General features: G+C 40.2%; 1 protein-coding gene across 2 annotated transcripts in view; it reads right to left on the minus strand.

Moving 5' to 3' along the window:
* PCSK5 (proprotein convertase subtilisin/kexin type 5) overlaps nucleotides 1-20,798 on the minus strand; it is a 417,746-nt gene that overhangs the window by 56,566 nt on the left and 340,382 nt on the right. For both annotated transcript variants that reach the window (XM_036330796.1, XM_036330795.1), the window contains exon 25: nucleotides 2,320-2,362. In XM_036330796.1, coding sequence (XP_036186689.1) covers nucleotides 2,320-2,362 — 43 coding nt within the window. The remainder of the gene's footprint in view (nucleotides 1-2,319; nucleotides 2,363-20,798) is intronic.

The raw sequence follows: 20,798 nt of genomic DNA on the forward strand, positions 1-20,798 counted from the left end.
TGCTATTTATGGAGTAGTGATTATGTGTCAAGTATTAGCCTATTTAAACGTCCATGCAATCCCCATATGGTAGCTATTACTTATATTTAATTTTCAGATCAGGGAACTGAGTCTCAAAGTTAAGTACTCAAGTCACATAGGTAGTTAAAGGTGGGACTTGGATTTAACCAAGGTCCGTTTGAACAGATAGTTTCTGTGCTCTTGCCACATGGCACTTGCAAGGTCTGAAACAGCTCAGCATTGGTTTCAAGTAGCTCACCAAAATGTCTGTGACCAGATTACTGACATCACTATCAAAGTGCCTTAGCTTTTATGCATACATATTTCTACTCTTACTATCCATTATTCTCATCCTACACTGAATTATAGGCTCATTTGAAGGGGGAGTGGAATGAAATTGATCTTTGCCCTTTGATGAATTTTGTAGCATCAACAATATATCAGAGGCAGGCTTTGCATTTCTTACCAACTTCTATTGCAGAGTGTTTTATTAGCTGCATTCAAAGTCACTAAATTTTCTAAAGGGTTATAAATGTGTGTTTCTTGAAATAAATATCACATGTTTTACCTTCATAATATTGGACATATTCTTTGTAGTGTACAGTAGGCCCTTAATGTGGTTGAGAGGTTCTGCGACTTCAAGTGAAATGATGTATAATGAAATATACTAATTGATAGGCTAATTGATACTAGAGACAAGAGTTAAGTTCCAACAGCATCTCATCAACATTATAATGCAATGACATTGAAAGACACAATGTTATTGGAGGGCCTGCTGTTTTTGGTGCTCACAGGGTATTATGGAATATGCTCATTAGTGGGCCGTGGTGAGCTGGAGAGGCTGAAGAGGCTGGCTCCAAACTTTAACAGAAGACGCTGCCAGGTGACAGAGGAAGTAGGTGCAGGTCAAGGGGTGTCTTTTGGTGACAAAATGAAGACGGGTAGAGTTAGGCTGGAGGGACACAGAATCATAATAGAGACAAAGAGGAGTATTCCTCACCCACTTCTGCATGGTCACTATTTCTTTGGGTCCTGCCTCGGTTCTTCAAGGAACAGTTTGTGTCCTCAACCATGTGACCTCAGCAAGGAATGCTTGCATTTCTGCTGCTCATCTCTGCCTGGGGTGTCTGTGGCAGGCCATATGCTGGGCAAATGCCAACTATGAACATGCTGACAAATTTCTTTCTGCTCATTTACTGTCATCTGGTCTATCTTCTAATAATCAAGTCTGGGGCCCTCTTCTCCACCCCACATCCCCTGTTTAAATGGAACAATAAATCAGTAGGGCAGGAATGCAGTGATGGAGAGACACAATCAATGCAGAGAATAATAGGCTACTCTGGGATAGTTGAATTAAAACCATAAGGTTAAGTAATAATAAGGTTAACTGGTCGTTCTTAATATGTTTCAGCTTGTTAGGTTTCCCTTTCCTTGCCATCCACCTCATCCCTTTTAATGTCTTCCCACCCACCACAACATTTTAAGCCCCTTGGAATCAAGCTCATTAAAGTTGAGGTGACCCAAATCTATACACCCCCTCCCTCCCACTAGCTTGTGGTGCTTCATGAGAGAACCCATAGCCTCTCTGAGCTTCATTTTTTCCTTCTGAAGAATAACATTGATCCCAAGTTCCTGACAATGTTTTTGGAAAGATGAAAAGAAGAAATGGATGTGAGAGTTTATCACAAAACTCTCCAGTTCTTAGGATGATAGGGAGGGATTACGTAGCCTATGCATTCTCTGGTCCTCCCTTCTTTTCTTTCTTAGTTTTTTTTCCCTGGAAGGGAAACTAGACTGGGAAGGGGAGGTGACGTTAAGACATGCCATGCTTGATTTGTAATAGAGAACTTTGGGATGATGGTTACCCGTGTTTCATTTAACTTAGTGGTCTATGTCTTTCATTACCCAGGGGATGATTGAGAGCTAATGTAGCACCTGGTTTCATCCTGGACCACCCAACTCTTATTAAGGACAAGGTCTCCATGCATACATCTGAAAACAGCTTGCCTGGTGGTGGGTCTATTACTAAGATCTGTCCAGAACCAGCAGGGTCTGAATCCTGGTCACCCATGGCAAGATTCCTAGACACCAGTGTCAAGTTGGGTGCCTTCCAGGACCAAGAAGGCGAAGGTCTCCTTTCCAGGCAAGAAAACAGCTGGGCTCTTATTGCTAAATCCAAGAATTGTCCATTAATAGCCTGACAGGGCAGAGCTGCTGCAGGCTGCAGGCCCTCTTTCTTGTAATCCCTGATTTAGGGTTAAGTAGGTAATGCTTAAACTGCAGAAAAGTTAGTGCTATGAAAAAGAAGGCCAGACTTACATGTAATACCTCGTAACGCATGATGTGCAGGTTCCTGGATCATCTGGAAAAAAAGTATAATCATGAAAAATAGTAATTGCCAAGAGTTCATCATTTGGAAAAATGGGCTTTGGAAAAGTTGTTTTGAGACAATCTTCTGGGATAGTTTTATGAAATGTTCTGTCCAGAAATGGCATTTGAACAGATTGTACCATTTTTAACGAGTACCAAGCTATGTGCTATGATTTATCTTTATCAAAGCTAGTAAAATAAAAGTTCTCATAAATACTAGGCCCTGACTTTCAAGGAGGAATAGGCCCAAGCTACTGGGACTTCAAATTGCAGACCAGGAACTGTCCACTTTGAGAAATTCCTGGCCTCTGATGAGGTAAAAGCATCAAGCATATCTATACAGACACACACTTAAAAAGGGGCTTTGTGCTTCCAATCCCGAATGATGAGTTTTCCATGAGTTATCCTAATTGCCTACCAATGCGAGGGGTTGTTATCTGGGAAGTTCCTTTGAAATTTGAACAATTGTGTGGTTTTTATTTTCCAATTTAGTATCTACTTTGTTTTACACTGCACAACCCCTTAAAGAAACTGTCCTGTTCTCATTAAGTATAATGATTCACTGTGCCCCTGTTGTCTCAGCTTTCATGGGACTTCATAGAGAGAGAAAGGACTTTGAGAATCACTGACTCAGTCTATTTCTCTCTCTCTTAATCCTCCCAAAACATCCTACTCCCAGATCCAATTATTAAGGGCATTCAATGACTTCCTCTGGTCTTCAGTTTTGTGAATGACAGCTACCTCTAGCTTTTCTGTCTATCTGTTATACCCCTGTCTTGCTCTTTTTATTCTGATAGGAGATGGAAAACAATTGCTCCTCTTTAAAACATTCCTCTTGGTGCATGAAGATTTTATGTCACCTTTAACTTTCGAAAAACTAAACAAAACAATGTCCTTTAAACTTTGTGCATGGCTTTCCATTTTGATCTACTCTAGGCCCTACTTTGGCTTCACAAAGTCTGCCTTTTTGTAGAAACACCCGGAATCTTTAGCCAAACATTCATCTTGGGTCCTCCTAGGGATACTATACCACAACACTATTGTGTATTACACATAATACGACTAAAGCATTGTGCCAAAGGTTATAGTGGATACATTTCCAGAAGAGGTTCTGCCATTTACACGGTATCCCCAGAAACTTCTGAAAATAGCCTAGTGATTTTTGCAGAGGTGAGGGCACTGGCCTGGGAATTGGGCTACCTGTTTCTAGTTTGGAGTTGTAACCCTGGTTTAGCTGTCTTGAGAACTCGCGTAAACTTCACTCTTCTTGATGAGTCCTGATTTCTGTAGCTGTAAAATGATTGGATAAGATGGTTGCAAAATCTTCCCAAAAGTCAAAGGTTCTGAGGCTGAGTATAGCAGGAGTTGGCAAACTACGACCAGCACCCATCGGGGCCAAAACTGGCCATGCCCTTTTGTTTGCATACTGTGTATGAATACTTGCATTCTACAGTATCAGAGTAGAGTAGTCGCAACAGATATAGAAAATACTCACTATCTGTCACCTTACTGTCCAGAGTTTTCTGGCCCCTGGCTGGAGCACTACTGGGTTACTCACCTTTGTTAGGTCACACTGGTGTAAATGTTATTTTCTTAACAGCTGACCCCAGAGTTCCTTTAGGGAGAAAACTGTCTGCATGTAGGAAAATACCTTGTGAAATAACCTGGAGTAGAAGTTTAACTGTAAGGATTGAGCAAGAGCCAAGACAGCGCAGGAGAGCCATGCCTTTTTGCAGGAGGCCATGATTGGCTCATGAAAAGGTTTTCAAATCTGGGTCAACATGGTTTTCGATAGAGTTAGAGCAAGGCAGTGAAATGAATCATAAGCCAGGCTAATTACGGGGAGTCAGGGATTTGAAGCTAGAGGGATAATGAGAAAGAAAAGCTCACTTAGAATTCTTTGAATTCTTGGGGGAAGGAATGCTTCCACAGTCCATGGGTTGGGGATCTGAATTCATTTTAAGGGGGTGCAAAGGTCCCAGTGAACACTAATGATTCTATTGGGTGAGTTTATTTCCTGCTACGAGTCTATGTTTGCACCTATATTCTTTTCAGTTGCTTCTAAGTAAGTAACTATTACTCAGCTAGCATTTGGCAACTTACTTTCCCCTTTCCTGTCCCTAATACACGTATTTGACTCCAATAGTTCTGCTAATTTGGCGAGGGCTGGGAAATTCTAATCCTGTTCTCTGATGTTCTGGCCATCCCTCCCATCTAGGAACTTAATGAGTTTGCTCTCTGCTCCTTTAGGCAGGTCGTTGGTGAAAATGTTAAGTAGAACCAAGCCTCAGAACTATGCATACCAATGCCATCTTGAGTCCAATTCCAGCCCAATTGCACAGTGAATTTGGTACCTTCACAACAGTTTGCGTAAATGAATAATGCATAGAACAGGAACTGTCTTATAACCGTTTATGAATGTCCATCAGTCTTTCTCATTATTACCAGTTATTCTAAAGAGTAAGAATTATTTTGTAAAAAAAATTCCACCCAGAAGACCCTCAAGTCAAACAGCTAAATGGATTTAGCTTGACCACTGAGAGGCAGCTGTTAAGGGATTAAGGAAAGGTAACAATCCCAAACCTAGAAGTTGACTCTAAGTTGAGGGTACATGTGAACGGTAAGGAGGGGTGGCTTAAGGAGAAAGGTGAATTTTCCTGGCTTCTAGTGTGTGTGTGTGTGTGTGTGTGTGTGTGTGTGTGTGTGTGTGTAGTGGGCATGGTGAGGAATGGAAGAGTCTAAACAAGTTAGAATTGTTAACTATCTGGGAAGGTGTTACCCAAAGTAGAATGTTTAAACAGCTCTGGTTATTTGATCTTGTCAAACTTTTGAGCTGAGAGCATATTTTGAGGTGGGAGGGGGCAAGTTCAGTTAGAATTCAGAGAGAGAGCCTCACACATTTGGAAACACGCCTTCAGAAACAGTTATTGGCTTCCAGCTGCCCACTTCCTAAGGAGAATGTGTGTGCAGATGCCTTGTCAAGATAGGGTGTGGGGATACAGTTTTTCTTTCCTGAGAAAATTCGGTTTTATGGGGTGGGGTGGGCAGGACCACAATGTCCACTGTGTCCTCAGAGGTCTTAATCCTCCAAGTCACCTTCCCACTGTTTCCTTGGCGATCGTCAGTGCTGGAACTCATCACAAACTCACTGTCCTCACAGAGACATTGACTCCTGTGGTCAGCATCACCTTCAGTGGTTAACTGACGTTCTCTGCCACCTTATTATGTTTTCAGAAATACCTATAGCCTTCACCATTGACTGTGGATGGATCAGGGCTACGTTAGGAGTTATGTACACCTTACTTAACAAAATGTATTGGGAAAAGGACATTTTAAACTAGAGATGGAACTGAACATTTAAAAATGTCCAGAGAACAATATTTTCTAAAAGTTTACATAAACTTTGAGTTACACAATGAAAGAGACACACAAGCAAAAATGGCCCTATTTTGCTTTTTCTAAATGTATTGTTCATACTATTATATGTTGATTTTTCATGTGGGGGAGAAAAAAGAAACTTGATGTCTTAAGAGTTGCCCTTTATCACCTAATAACTACCTAGATATGCCAGGATTAGCTGTGGATGAGATCTATTGTTTAGGCAAAGCTGACTGTCTGCAAAACTGTGGGGAAAAGTTAATGTCAGGGTGCTCCTATATTACCTTTGGCTATTTCTTTCAAGATTCATTTTTAGGCTTGTGGGTCTTTCATTCATATCCCATGCTAGCCAGGTCTCCCTACCTTGGCCCTTTGAAAACCTGTCTATCCTGTGTCCCATTACTTCAAAGCCCTCTAGGTAACTGCCTAAGCTGTGATTGATGGGCATGTTAAACCTGTGCTCTTGGGAGCCTCCTGGGCTCTTACCCCCTCAGTCCCTTCTTCTCAGGTGTCCTAAATCCATTAGGCTTCTTCTGCCTTGAACTCTTAGGCCGCAGCTGTAAACGTTCCACAAAACAGCACCCACCTTATTGCACTAAATTTATGTACTAAAGCTATAGAGCAGGGGTTCCCAACGTGGGGCACCCCCCCCCCCACAAGTGGGCATTTCGAGAATAGGTATTAACAGTGAATTTTTGGCATTTCTTATGATTCTAGGGGCCTCATATACAACATATAAATATATATTGTGACATATTTATGCATTTCAGTTCTCTCTTATGTGTTTTGAAACTTTATTTGCTTTTCTTTCATATCACTTCTTCTTCTTCTTCTTCTTCTTCTTCTTCTTCTTCTTCTTCTTCTTCTTCTTCTTCTTATTATTATTATTATTATAACAATTATTTAGTGATTTCTTCCTCAGTACTTCAACTGTACTTTCGTTCTTTTATTTTCCTCTTTCATGGATACCATATTCTTTGGAACTTGTTTAGACCAAGTTAATGTCCTTTTAGGTTTCTTCCACATGAATAGGTGTTCACTTTTTGAATAATAAGAATTATATGTCGCAGGAGAGGTCATCAGGATTTTAGAGATGCTTAGATGGTGCATGGCCAATAAAAGGTTGGGAACCACTGGTATAGAGGGTTGTGGAAAGGTGGGGAACGTGGAATCTAGTCATATCATTCAAACACATTCATATCTATATTTTCAACTTATCTTCCAATCTAAAAATGCTAGGTGAACAAGTTAATCAGAAACACATATTCTTTCTATAAAGAAGGGAGGGGCCAGAAGCCAAGTGCAGGGAGTCCTTATATACATGCAGATGAGTGAACCCATCAGAGCCATTTCTTCCGTTTATAATTTTAAGGAACCAAATGTCAAAAACGCTTTCCAGAAGGTTAATATATGAATTCATTAGCTCAGATATGGCATTATGGTTAGGTGTGGCCAAGTCACTGGTCTCCAAAGAGAAATGTGCAAGACAATTCATTGGGTTATGGAAAAACACACACATAAAAAACAGAACATGTTTCAATTATTTTTATCATCTTAAATTTTCCACTTTAGCATACCTTTTTAATATATGTAAAATATTCTATACCAGTGCATATAAACAATTTACACACACACACATCTATCTATCTATCTATCTATCTATCTATCTATCTATCTATCCTATATACATATACATATACATATACATATACATATACATATACATATACATATACATATACATAGTAGGCACATACTAATTTTTTTTTTAAACCAATGGGGTGATCAATAAAAAAAGTAAAGAGATTACTGTTTGAGATTTCTGTTATCATGGGGTTTGGACAGCTATTGGGGCTAGAAACCTATGAAGTATGGTCAGAGTATTAGTTTACTCTAATACTTTGCCTAAGTGTGGGAGGCATTCGGAAGGTGAATAGAGCCCCAAGTTTGGTCGAACCTAGGATATAGGTGATTGGACTTGGGAAAGGGATTGAGCCACAAGGCTGGGATCATTTGGGAAAAGCAGGGTATGTTGAATTACAATTAGATGGGTGCTGTTTTATGATATGCCTACATTCCACTTCCCCACCTTTCCATCACCCTCTAGCTTTAGTGCATAAATTTGTTCCCCCCAAACAAGCTTCCTAGATAAAAAAATAACCACTAATCATGTACATATGAAAAAAAATCCAAAAGTTCATCTGTTGGGAATAGGTTAAATATGGTACATTTACACAAGATGGTCTAGTATCCAGCCATTAAAATCTTGTTTTTCAAGAATGTTTAATGACATGAAAGCATTTTCATGAAAAGAATAATTCATATCTAGTTGTATAAATAATATGTATGTATATCTACATGTATAGCTATGACTATCAAAAATCAGAAGAAAAAGCTAAAATGTTAACAGTAGTTTTCTCTGATTGTGTGTATTTCTGTATTTTCTTTATAAATGTTACAAAATTTATTAGCATAAATGCTGTTAAGGAAAGGAAGAAACTGCTCAAGTTGTGAGTTTGGGGTCATTTGGCCACACGTTTGGAAACAGTCTCCTCCCACAGATCTTCCCTGAGGAAACTGGCCTTTGGATTTTTTCTTCATTCTTTGTCCCTCTCCTGCCCACTGCTGTTTTCTTGTCTTTCCATTTTATTTCTCAGCACTTCCTAAACCTCCATCACCAGGACAAGACTGATGTTCTTCCATAGGGTGTGGCTAAAACAGTGGCAGATGTTTAAAAATTTAAAAATTTCACTTTTAATATGAATTTTTGTGCTGATAGGATTCTGTAAAGGAGGCAGATGAGCAGGAATGGGGTTATTCTTGGCTCTGCCTCAGATTCACTAACCAAACTAGAGCCCGTCACTTGGGCCAATTCCCTTTATGAGCACCTGCAGCCTTGCTGGAGCATCAGCAGAATGTCCACCCCCTACGAAATGTACTGCCCCTCCCTTTGAGGGGAGAGGAGCATTATAAACAGCCAATACTTACATTGTTCTGGGAGATAATTAAACACATTGCCGATAAAGCATATTCTCCCTGAGTAAATATGTACTTCGTTATTAGACGATACTGTACAAATTTGTAGGAGGGTCACTGACATTCTTCAGTCTACCCGAGGATAATGAACTGGGTAAGAGGTTTATATGCCCAAAGAGTGCAACTAATTTTAAGCCCCAAATAGCACTAAAAAGTACATAATTCAAATAGGCCTTGTACTTAGAATTGCTTGAAATAATTAACACCAAAATACAAAATGGACCCTCTGATAGCTTTGCCAAAGTAGAAGATTTTTCTGGGAGGTTTACTGGTGCTGGGATACAAAGTATTTTGTTGGGAGACTTTTGATGATTTTCAATCATTTTGTCCTCATTGGTGTCCAAGGACAATGAATAAATATTTGAATTGGCAGTAGTACAAATGGTGCAGCTGACAATGGGGCACAGCACCCTGGAGGGACATAGCAATAGTAGAAGAGACCTGAATAAATAATCTAAATCATTGTCTACAAATGTTGGCTAAAAGAGGGCTCAGTGCTTTATTGGACTCTGGTCTATACCAGGTCCTCTGATTCTGACAATGGAATATCATAGGGAGGCTGTTCCTGGATTTCCATCCTTGCCTAGACTGATTGGCAAGTGGGAGTGATGGATGAATACATGCAGCTGAGTTCCTACAAGGATCACTCACTGCAGCTGCATATTCATTCACTTATTTATTCTGGAGCTGACATGTTAGGGGGAAGAAAACAGTAAAAGAAAAATTGTTAGATGTAAATGAAATGTACATTTTTAATTAATGCATGAAAAAAATCACTGAAATGCAAGTTCTATGAGGACAAGGTGTTTTGTTTTGTTTTTATGTACTTCACTACCAAGAGTATTGCCTGGCGCATAGCAGATAGATGCTTCAGAAATATGCATTGAATGATGAAGAGAAACACATACAGAGGTACATTAAGATAAAGGGTTAAAGAGTGATGAGACTACAGTGGAGAAAAGAGGCCTTAATTTAGATAAGTGGGTTAGAAAGAGAGCTTTCCAAGACTTGACATTTGAGTAAAGATTTGAATGGTAACGAGGAACTAGCCATCTGAAGCCCTTAAGGGTAAGTTTTCTAGGGAGAGGCCAAGAAAAGCTTGTTCATTTCAAGGAGCATCAAGAAGGCCATTGAGGCTGAGGGTAAAGAAAAGGGGGAGAGTCTGGAGATGAGGCCAGCGTCATATTCAGGATCAGATCAAATATGGTTTTATAGGGCAGAGTGAGAGATTTGCTTTCTAATCCAAGAGTAATGGGGAGCCATGAGAAGCTTTATAAAAAAGATTTGCTGTGATGTGATTTACTTAAAAAGATCAGTGTGGGTGCTGTGTAGAAAATGACTTCTTTGACCGTAGAAATGGATTCATCTATTAAATCTTGCAAAGCTAGGAGTCTATGTAACACATTTCATGAAGTGGTCTTTTAAGAAATATACCAGAGGAGAAATGACAAGGGGGAAACTGAGACTGTGGTAATAAAGAAAAATCAGAGAGGAGCTAAAAGGAAAATCAAGATTAGTTGTGGGAGGTGAAGAAATAGGAGACACTCTGACTGTGGCTTGTGTACCTGGATGGATAGAAAATGAGGAGCATTCAGCCGTAAAGTTGACTTTGGAGCAATAGCAAATACTCAACTGATTATGTACTATAGTCCATACACTGCTTTGTGTATATTATAAGGAGTATATACAGATAAGAAGGGCAATCCGTATCCTCAAGGAGTTTGCAATCTGGTGAGGGGAGACTAAGTTATTTAAAGAAGAAAGCACGATGTGGCAAAATGTAGAGTAGATAAACAAATCTCTAATCTGGTACATCACAGAAATATTTGTTTAAGGCCCAAAAGAAACCAAATTATGATTCTCCTTCTTCTGTCTTCCCATTTAATTAGGTTTTAATCACCCTTTTTGAATTAAAAAAACCAGAGCATTCTTATTATAGTCAGGGTTGCCAGATAATATACACAATTATAGTGTAAGAATGAATGAAAAATAAAGTTGCCAGGACAAGAAAAAAAACATCCTGGTTTTAGCCTTGGAATTGGGTAGATGAAACAACACCACCACCACCACCACCTCCTCTGATAATTCATAACCATAAGCTGGATCTCATACAGGTTTATAATCAGAATTCATGTTGTCTCAGTGTTCTAGAACATTTCAAAAGGAAAATTCAATTTAAAGTAGTCTCAGGTAGGAAGTATCTCAGGGCAATTAGTAGAAGCAAATGCAAATCCTCTCTATAGAAATATAATCTTCAAACAACAAGTGTTGGAGAGGATGTGGAGAAAAAGGAACCCTTCTGCACTGCTGGTGGGAATGCAGACTGGTGCAGCCACTGTGGAGAACAGTATGGAGTTTCCTCAAAAAACTAAAAATGGAACTCCCATTTGACCCAGTGATCCCACTACTAGGAATATATCCCAAGAAACCAGAAACGCCAATCAGAAAGGATATATGCACCCCTATGTTCATAGCAGCACAATTCACCATAGCTAAGATTTGGAAACAGCCTAAGTGCCCATCAGCAGATGAGTGGATTAGAAAACTGTGGTACATATACACAGTGGAATACTATGCTGCGGTAAAAAAAAAAAAAAAGGAACTCTTGCCTTTTGCAACAGCATGGATGGAACTGGAGAGCATTATGCTAAGTGAAATAAGCCAGTCAGAGAAAGATAAATACCACATGATCTCACTCATTTGTGGAATATAGAGAACAACATAGACTGATGAACAGGGACAGATCCAAAGACTGAGAAACAGCGATCAGGCTATCGATCCCCAGAAGGAAAGTAGGAGGGGGGGGGGGGTAAGGGGAAGAGATCAACCGAAGGACTTGTATACATGTATATAAGCCAAACCAATGGACATGGACAACAGGGGGATGGGAGCATGAGTGTGCAGGGCTGGTGGGGGGGGGGGAGATTGGGGGTTAATGGGGGGGATGAGGACACATTTGTAATACCTTAACTAATAATAAAAATAAAAAAAAGAAAAGAAATATAATCTTAACCCAGATCTCAAAGTATTCTCAGATATTTTTTTTTCAAGGAAAATGGTCACAGTTTTAAAAAACAAACTACACAGGGAAATCAGGCACTGTGAGAGAGAGTCAGCAGAAATAATAGATAGTAGAATCAGGCCTACAGAGACTATAGACCAAGGGTGGGCAAACTTTTTGACTTGAGGGCCACAATGGGTTCTTAAACTGGACCAGAGGGCTGGAACAAAAGCATGGATGGAGTGTTTGTGTGAACTAATATAAATTCAAAGTAAACATCATTACATAAAAGGGTACGGTCTTTTTTTTTTTTTTTTTTAGTTTTATTCATTTCAAACGGGCCGGATTCGGCTCATGGGCTGTAGTTTGCCCACGGCTGCTATAGACATTGAAATTATCTGGCCCAGTAAGCAAATATAACAAATATTTAATATTTTACTTTATTTTATTTTTTAATATATTTTATTGATTTCTTACAGAGAGGAAGGGAGAGGGATCAAGAGTTAGAAACATCGATGAGAGAGAAACATCAATTAGCTGCCTCCTGCACACTCCCTATTGGGTATGTGCCTGCAACCAAGGTACATGCCCTTGACCGGAATTGAACCTGGGACCCTTGAGTCCCCAGGCCGACGCTCTATCCATTGAGCCAAACCAGTTAGGGCAAATATTCAATATTTTAAAGAATTAAAAGAATATATTGAAAATAGAAACATAACCAAACATTTTGGAAAAGAACTAAAAAAGTAAATCTCTATAAGTGAAAGACATAAAAATTCAAATTTAAAATTAAATGGCTAGATTAAATAGTAGATTAGGTATAGCAGAAAGCAAATTAGTAAATTCAAAGATATGAAGAAAAGATAAAAAACTCAGTTCAGAGAGACAAAGAGATAACAGGAAAGAGTAGTAAGAGATATAGAGATTACAAAGTCTATTATGTGTTAAAGTTCTGAAAAGAGATAATAAAGAGAATGGAAAAGAGGCAATATTCAAACACAATAGAATGCCTGAGAATTTTCCAGAATGGTTAAAAGATACGAATTATTTATTATGCTATTCCCAGGAAATAGCATAAACATGTATGTCATAATAATAATAATAATAATAATTATTATTATTATTTGTTGTTGTTATTCATCCTCATTCGAGGATATTTTTCCATTGATTTATAGGGAAAGTAAAAGAGAGAGGGAAAGACGGAGAGAAACATCTATGTGAGAGAAACACATTGATTGGTTGCCTCCTGCATGAGCCCTGAACAAGGCCGGGGCCAGGGAGGAGCCTGCAACCAAGGTATGTGCCCTTGACCGATATTGAACCCAGGACCCTTTGGTCTCCAGGCCAATGCTCTATGAACTGAGCCAAACCGGCTAGGACATTATTTCTTTTAATCTACAAGAAAATCCATTTTAGTGAAATTGCAGAATAACCAAGAAAACAAATAGTTCTTAGTCTGTGGAGAAGGATCAAAAGACATACTCTGTAAGAAGAAAGAAAACACCTTGAGCAGAGAGGACTTGAAATGATAAAAGGGCATCAGTCATTTCAAAAAGACACTAAAACAATGGCAGAAATCACTTTGAAATTTTGATGAAAGACCTGGAATCATATAAGAGCCAGAAGGGAACCTTGGCTCCAGGCCCAGCCCAAATGTACTAAGAGTATGAAGCATTTTGATTTGTTTGAGTCCTCTAGTTCTTCCAACAGAATGAGTCTTCCCTGAGCTTCCAATAAACTTTGTATTAATGCTGCAGCTATTATCCTTTGGGGTGCCGTGAATTGTAAAATGATCTGCCATAGGGAATATATCTTACTCATCTCTGTAAACCTAGTACCCAGAGTTATGCCCACTGTTAATTTATTCCTTCTACAAATATACTTTGAATCTTATTATATGCTAAGGCTACAATGATGATTAATTCCTAGTACAATATGGATCTGGAATCAGGGTCTAGATGCAGCAAGTAAAAAGACATTGCAATGAATGTTATGTGGTCACTATCACTAATGGGATTATGACCAATTTACTAAGAAGAAAATAGGGTGATAACTAATCCAGGCTGTCTGTGTAGAGGGGGAAGTGCAGTAATAGGAGGGTTCCTTGAGAAAGTGAAAGCTTAGATGAGACCTGAAAAATGAGTTTGTTGGAAAATGGGAGACGGTGGAATCCTTTCTAGGTGAAAAGGCCTGAAGGGAGAGAGAGAGAGCTAAAGCTACGGAGACAGTTTCTTCAGTAAAGGGCTCAGGAGATTCCCATTGAAGAAACTATAGTGGAAGGGACAAAATCTTGTGGGAGACGATAGCGTGGAGGAGGTGCTTGATATGTTTGCAGAATTGAAGGTAGTCCAACCTCCTCATTTTATGGATGAGCAAACTGAGCCCCAAGGTCGGACAAAATCTTCTCAGAATACAGCGTAGTTGCCCTTACCTTAAAAACACACAGAAAAAAAGAAAAAGAAAAAGAAAAAAGCCCCACGCAGGTTTTAAGGAAAAGAAGGGGGTAAATACAAAAGTGGATTGCAAAGAGTTTGGGGTAGCTAGAGTAAAGAATAGATGTTGGGACTCAAGGAAACAAAAAGGGACAGGAGAAAGAAGACTGTTGAGACCACTGGCTGGATCGTGAAACAAGCTTTTACGTCAGGCTTGGGAATACAGACTTTATCCGGAGCCCTGGGAAATTATTTTAGGTTTGTAGTCAGTTGTCACAAATTTGAGAAAAAACACCATTACTGTGGATTTTGAGAGTGAAAGAGCAAACAAATAAGAGAATTAGGGAGACCGGTCAGAAGACTACTGCAGTATTCAGGTGAACTATGTTGGTTGCCTGAACTACAATACAGTGTGGTAGTGGAAGTGGGTCAAAGTGGACAGAGTGAAAACTGTTTGGGAAGTAGAAGTGACTTGGTGACTTTGTGGGTTGAATTATGTTCTTCTGTGTCCTGCCTTGATCTTTAAAATATCGGAAAGATAGCTACTAGAGTTTTTTTCTAATCTACCTACTTATTTTCATTTATTTTTTAAAAAATCTTTATTGTTGAAAGTATTATATAAGTCCCTCTTTTGCCCCCATTGATCTCTTCCATCCCACCACAGGCCCTCCCCACCCCACTGTCTGTGTCCATGGGTTATGCATATATGCATACAAGCTCATTGGACTTATTTTTAACAGAAAGAGGAAAGCTTTATCCCATGTTATTGGTGAGTTTGAGAGAAGGAACTCAATGCCTGGTGAGATGGGAAGTTTAATGCAGGGTCAGGGAAGTTCACTTTTCATAGATCTAATTCATTCTCTATTTTAGCCTTATAAGTAATCAAGTTGATACTTTGATCTTTTTTTTGTAGGACCTACCCACCTTCCCTAATCTTAATGCTCCCTTGCTTCTGAATTGTGGAGAGAGGTATTTCTAACAAAACCCAGAGAGAGAGAGAGAGAGAGAGAGAAAGGAAGGGAAGAAATACATACAGGATTTCCTAGAATTTTGAGCAGCTGAATAGTACTGTATTTGGAGTCATATAACTCAGGAGTAGGTGTTGTTGGGGACACAGGTGGGAGACGACAGCATGGAGGAGGTGCTTGATATGTTTGCAGAATTGAAGGTAGTACAACCTCATTTTATGGATGAGTAAACTGAGCCTCAAGGAACCTCAATCACTTGTCCAAGGTTGGACAGAACAAATGCAGATTTGGAAACACTGGTTCCTGTGAATTCTAAGTGCTTTCTCTATCTTCTCCACCCAGCCTTTACTTAAGATTACATCTTTGCTTAAAAATATTCATACACCCACTGTAAAAGACCATGTTATGCAGCCTTACTGTGCTATTCAAGACCATTGACCCCTGTGCTAGTTAACAAAAGCCTATATCACCTTGTCGGCTAAGGAATGTCTATTGAGGACACAGGCCCTGCAACACTTCATTTGGGTCTTGAACCAATAGTTTACCCAAAGCATTCCATTAAGAGCCCTCCACTTCCTATATAAAGGGACCCCAGATATTTCATCATTGCAGTGTTCATTTTAAGACCTTGCTTGGAACCTCCATTCTATTCAGGATACTCTGCCAAAGTTGAATTGCCTGGAGCAAAACAGAACAATCCTTCGGATAATGAAATAAGAGTCTGGGGCTGCAGAAGCCCAGCTGGAGAAGGCGAAGCGACGAGGAGTTCAGTCTCACCGAAATCATATTTTTTTGTTACCTCTCCATTCAGACAAGAGAAAGTTACAGAAAGCAAAACCTCCCATTTCCTAAATCTGCTTAATTGCATTTCACATTCTCAGCATCCATGGAAACTCTCCAACTATATATATTGTTAGAAAAAAGGAAAACCAAGAGAACATACATTTACCTCCCTTGCTGTCTAAACAGAAACAAACTGCTGAAAAACAGAATCTATTCTCCAACAGACATATTTTCAGGTTATTACTTTTTGCTAAAATTGCTGGTTTGTGTAAACAAACTAGGGCTTGTGCAACCGATTCCTTTTATGGCGGGGGGGGGGGGGGGGATGAGGGGGTGGGCGTGGGTTCTAAGCACCATCCTGTGTGATATGCTCTTAAAAGAAAAAAAGAACCTCTTACATTTTTAAAAAGAGATTTTGAAAGGCTCTGCCTATTCATCATCAGGAGTATTTTAAAGAAGTGATGTTTTCTTTTGTGTATCTTCAAGTCACTATAGCAACTGGATCACTTTTTACTCATTAATCAGGAGGCACTAGCCAGAGAATCTATCCTTCCCCCTATGTTTGGAGCCTTTGTCTGTTATTCTACCTTTTTAAAACTTCACGGATTTTGGAAATCGTTTTCTTCAAATGTTTCCCTTGATCTGAGAGGTGCTGCATTGAGTGCCTTATTCATTACTACACATTTCTCTTCTGTGCCATTTGCTGGCTTCTGTGGACTACTAGTTACGTTTGGATTGCTCCTTTCTCTGTATTCCTTGCTTTTATTTCTTACGGCTAAGTCTCCTGTGCCGTGTGGTAGATTATACTGAAACCCTTCCACTTTCTCTTCTGTAGGTAAACTGACAGCTGGAAGTGCGGGGTACAATTAGAAATGGAGTTTGTTTCCTTTAATGTTCTTTCTAAGCTTCTCCTTCTCAAAAGTCAGCAGTCCCATCTCAGTTTTCATTAGTAACACTTGTATCTGCTGACACAGTGATCCGAGATGAGCATAGTTTGTAATCATTTTAATGACCTGAGGGATTCGATGACCATCTTTCCCGGGGTCCATATACTCTTCTGAATGCTTGATTCACATGCCAATTGCTGGACGACTCTGAGGGTCATACCAAATAGGGACAGAGGACCCTGGAGTCCAGAAGCTGCTGGTTGGACTCTTGCAGAAATGTTTCGTTGGCCAGCACAGTGTTGACCAATACCATGTTTAAAGAAATTGAAATATTTCCCATAGCAGTCTGAATCAACTCAAGTTCTGCCTGAGACCATTGACAAGGGCTGAGCAGCAAATGAATTCCCCTCAGTTGGGATACCTCTGTGGGCCTGAGTCCCCATCTGGCCCACCTGACCATGGTACCTGCCAGGGACCTACTGATACATGAACTTAGGACCCTCGTTCTTGTCCAATTTTCACCCATGACCCAATTTTTACAGATAAAGTAACTGAGGCTTGGCTTTTCATTACTTGACCAAAAGCTAAAAGCTAATTAGTGGTGGCTTGAGAATTAGGTCAAGATTTACTGACCACCTATCCGGTGCCTCACATTTTTTGAAGATCAAAACAAAGTTTTAGACTTAGAGTGTTTCTCCTACAGAATGGAGTACACACTAAGTACTTGGGACGTACATTTTAAACTACTGCTGTAACAACACAGATGCATGCTTGTGATCACTAGGACCTGTTGCAACAACTCCTGTCATTGTGGGCTTTTTGAAAAACACTCTGTGCATTATCCTATAGAATAAAAGCCTAATATGCAAATTGACCAAATGGCAGAATGACTGGTCGCTATGACGTGCACTGACCACCAGGGGGCAGATGTTTAATGCAGGAGTTGCCCCCAGACCGCAGGCCCCAGGCCAGTCAAGGTGGGTGCGAGCCGGGGGGGGGGGGGGGGGGTGATCACCCTGCTGGTCGCCCTGCAGAGGGAGGTGATCAGCAGTGGCGGTGGGGGGCAGGGCTGGTGAGTGGGCGGCGCCAGGCTGGCCAAGGCGGGTGCGAGCAGGTGGCCCCGTTCACCTTGCCGGTCGCCCCACAGATCAGCCCTGATCACCGGCCAGACCTAGGGAACCTACCCGTGCACGAATTTCCTGCAGCAGGCCTCTAGTTTTGAATAAGAAGGGATTGTTTTTCAGGTATAGAGAAACACATCACCAGGTGCTGAGCATGTGTATGTGTATATGGGTTGGACAAGAAGAAGGGAGAGACCCTCTGAGTACATTCTCCAAACATGGCAGCTTTTCAAGATTTTCTGACTGTAATAGATTGATCTGAGTGAAGCCTGGGAATTATAAACAAGATGAAAGACTGTTAGAAGCAGCACTATTTATCTGAGCACAGCACTGATTTATCTAGAGAAGGTAGTGAAAGACCAGAAACATTTTTATATTATTTGTTTCCCCACCAATTAATGAGCGACACATGTCCTGGTCTCCAGCACACGGTGAGTCTGTCTACCCCTCCAATTTCATGTTAGTACAACACTAAGCCTATGGTGTAAGGGTGTGTATGTGTCTGAGTGTGTGCATTCACCTGCAATCATGCATGTAGGGTGGGCAATGAATTTCTGAACAAAAGGTAATACTCTTCAACTTTTGAGAGCCCTTTCCCCTTGGATCATTCCCAAAGAGAACAAAAATTAATAAACAAATCCTGATTGTTTTGATGCCACAGAAAATAAAGGGGAAAATTGGTCATGAAAGAGAACTCAAGCCGTGATAATATTTAGCCTAAATGATTCATGGGGAAATGAATCCATTATCATAATAAAAATAAAAACTTAGCACCTGCCAATGGAGGCAGGCCACCACCCACTTCAGAGACAAGTCTGCGGACACTTGCAAGGCTGGGGATGCTCTGCTGTAGTGCCCACAACGGCTGCAACCTGGGAGCTTTGTGATGATGGAGTGAAGATTTTAGGGAACAGCCAAACACCCAGCCTCTCCCAAGCCAAGCCCTTCTTCCTTATGAACTTCATGTGACCACTCTAACAGCATTCCAATAGCACTTAGTTCTGAAAATAAGAGGGATTTCACAGTATGATTAAGTCTACACAATTACACATAAACTAGAAAGCGGCCTGACAGTTATCAGCCAAATTTGGGGGAGAGCTCTGCCTCACCGTGAAATACCTTAGATTGGCAGTCTATTTAATGTGATTTTTTTGGATAATTGCTGGCTATGTCCTCCCTTCATTTCATGTTTTATGGGACTGATTGTTCTGTGAAAGCCCTTCTATTTTTCTTCTCCATGGCATGGGAAGACCCCAGGACTAGCTTGCAGGGTACACTCAGAATAAGAGCTTCATTTTGTAAGGCTGGCTGTCTTGCAGTCGGCTGATTCCTCTCTCAGACACTACAAAGATTCTGTCCCCATGGCCATTGTTCTTCCTGCCATTTCACAGCCTCCAAGGAGCCTTCATTCATATTGGCAGGTGATAAGCTATTTTCAACTCATGTGTAATCATAGTAATTCAGCAGTTTTCCTTATTAGCCCTTCTGAATGGAGAAAGTGCATGGAAGCTGCTCATCTGTGCTGTCTCTTTTTTCTAGGTGTAGGGCTTTTATGCTCCAGATGGGCCGTGCTGTTAGTCCAAAGGGATTAAATGAAAGCGTGTCTACCAGTCTTTCTAATGGTCACAAATTACATGGGTGAGAACGTTCAGCATTTCTTCCTTGGCTTTGAGAGAAGCCGCCGGCTTTGCAGGAAAGCCATTGTTACTTTCATCCCTGGTTCTTGAGACACTCTTGAAGGACATTATCAAATGATAGACGCACGCGTGGGTGCCGACGTGCCGTGAGTGTTCCTGCTTGGTGAGGAGGCGATTTTCCAAAGCATGGATACATTTTAGGAATCGCCAGTATCTTCTAAAAATTTCGACACTGATGGAAGCTGGGCAAGTTTGACCACAGAAGGCTCAAAAGCTCCTATATTTTGGTATGTGCCCAGAAGGGGACAGGCGCTGGTTTCTGTGACATCGCCACAGACACCGGTGTCCTTTACTAAGGCTGTAAAAGATGAAAGGGCTTATTTTGCAGTGAGAATTAAGTAGGCACACATGTAGAAACATCTGGAGACACCTGTGATTTAACCAAGCCCCCACGATTCCTCCTTTAGGCCCATTATTGTTAATTATGTCTACACTTAGTCAGTATGTGTAATTATTTTTTTTTTTACAATGGACTATTTACTTTATTCATCTAACATTTTGGCTGACAGCTTTGCTATCTTTTTGAGGAAATACGTATATTTAGCCTACTATGTGGATATTTTTAAGCATTATGCTAGTGTTTCACTGTATAATAGATTATTTGAAAATTGTACTTTCTTTGACCAGGATTATATTTAATGTACATAAAGGGAAATGTGAGGACATTTTCTGTCTATGCTAATTTTAGAAGCTGTACATTCTAAAAGTCTGACAAATGGGGAGGTATAATAAGATAGGTATCAGATGGAATGACACATCAGAAGAAAACATGTGGCTTGAATGTAATAATTTGTTCTCCTTTTTGTAAATTATTTTTTTTTAATTGATCTGAGAAAGAGTGACTGCTTCCCGTCCGCACGCACCCAACCGGGATCAAACCCGAAACCTGGGTATGTGCCCTGACCAGGAACTGAACCTGCCGCTTTTGGTGCACAGGATGACACTCCAACCAACTGAGCTACACTGGCTAGGGCAATTTGTTCTCTTTACTGAAGTGCTTCTCAACCTTCTGGCCCTTTAAATACAGTTCCTCATGTTGTGACCCAACCATAAAATTATTTTCGTTGCTACTTCATAACTGTTATGTTGCTACTATTATGAATCGTAATATAAATATCTGCTATG

Source organism: Myotis myotis, unplaced genomic scaffold (assembly GCF_014108235.1).
Source record: "Myotis myotis isolate mMyoMyo1 unplaced genomic scaffold, mMyoMyo1.p scaffold_m19_p_12, whole genome shotgun sequence".
Taxonomy (NCBI): domain Eukaryota; kingdom Metazoa; phylum Chordata; class Mammalia; order Chiroptera; family Vespertilionidae; genus Myotis; species Myotis myotis.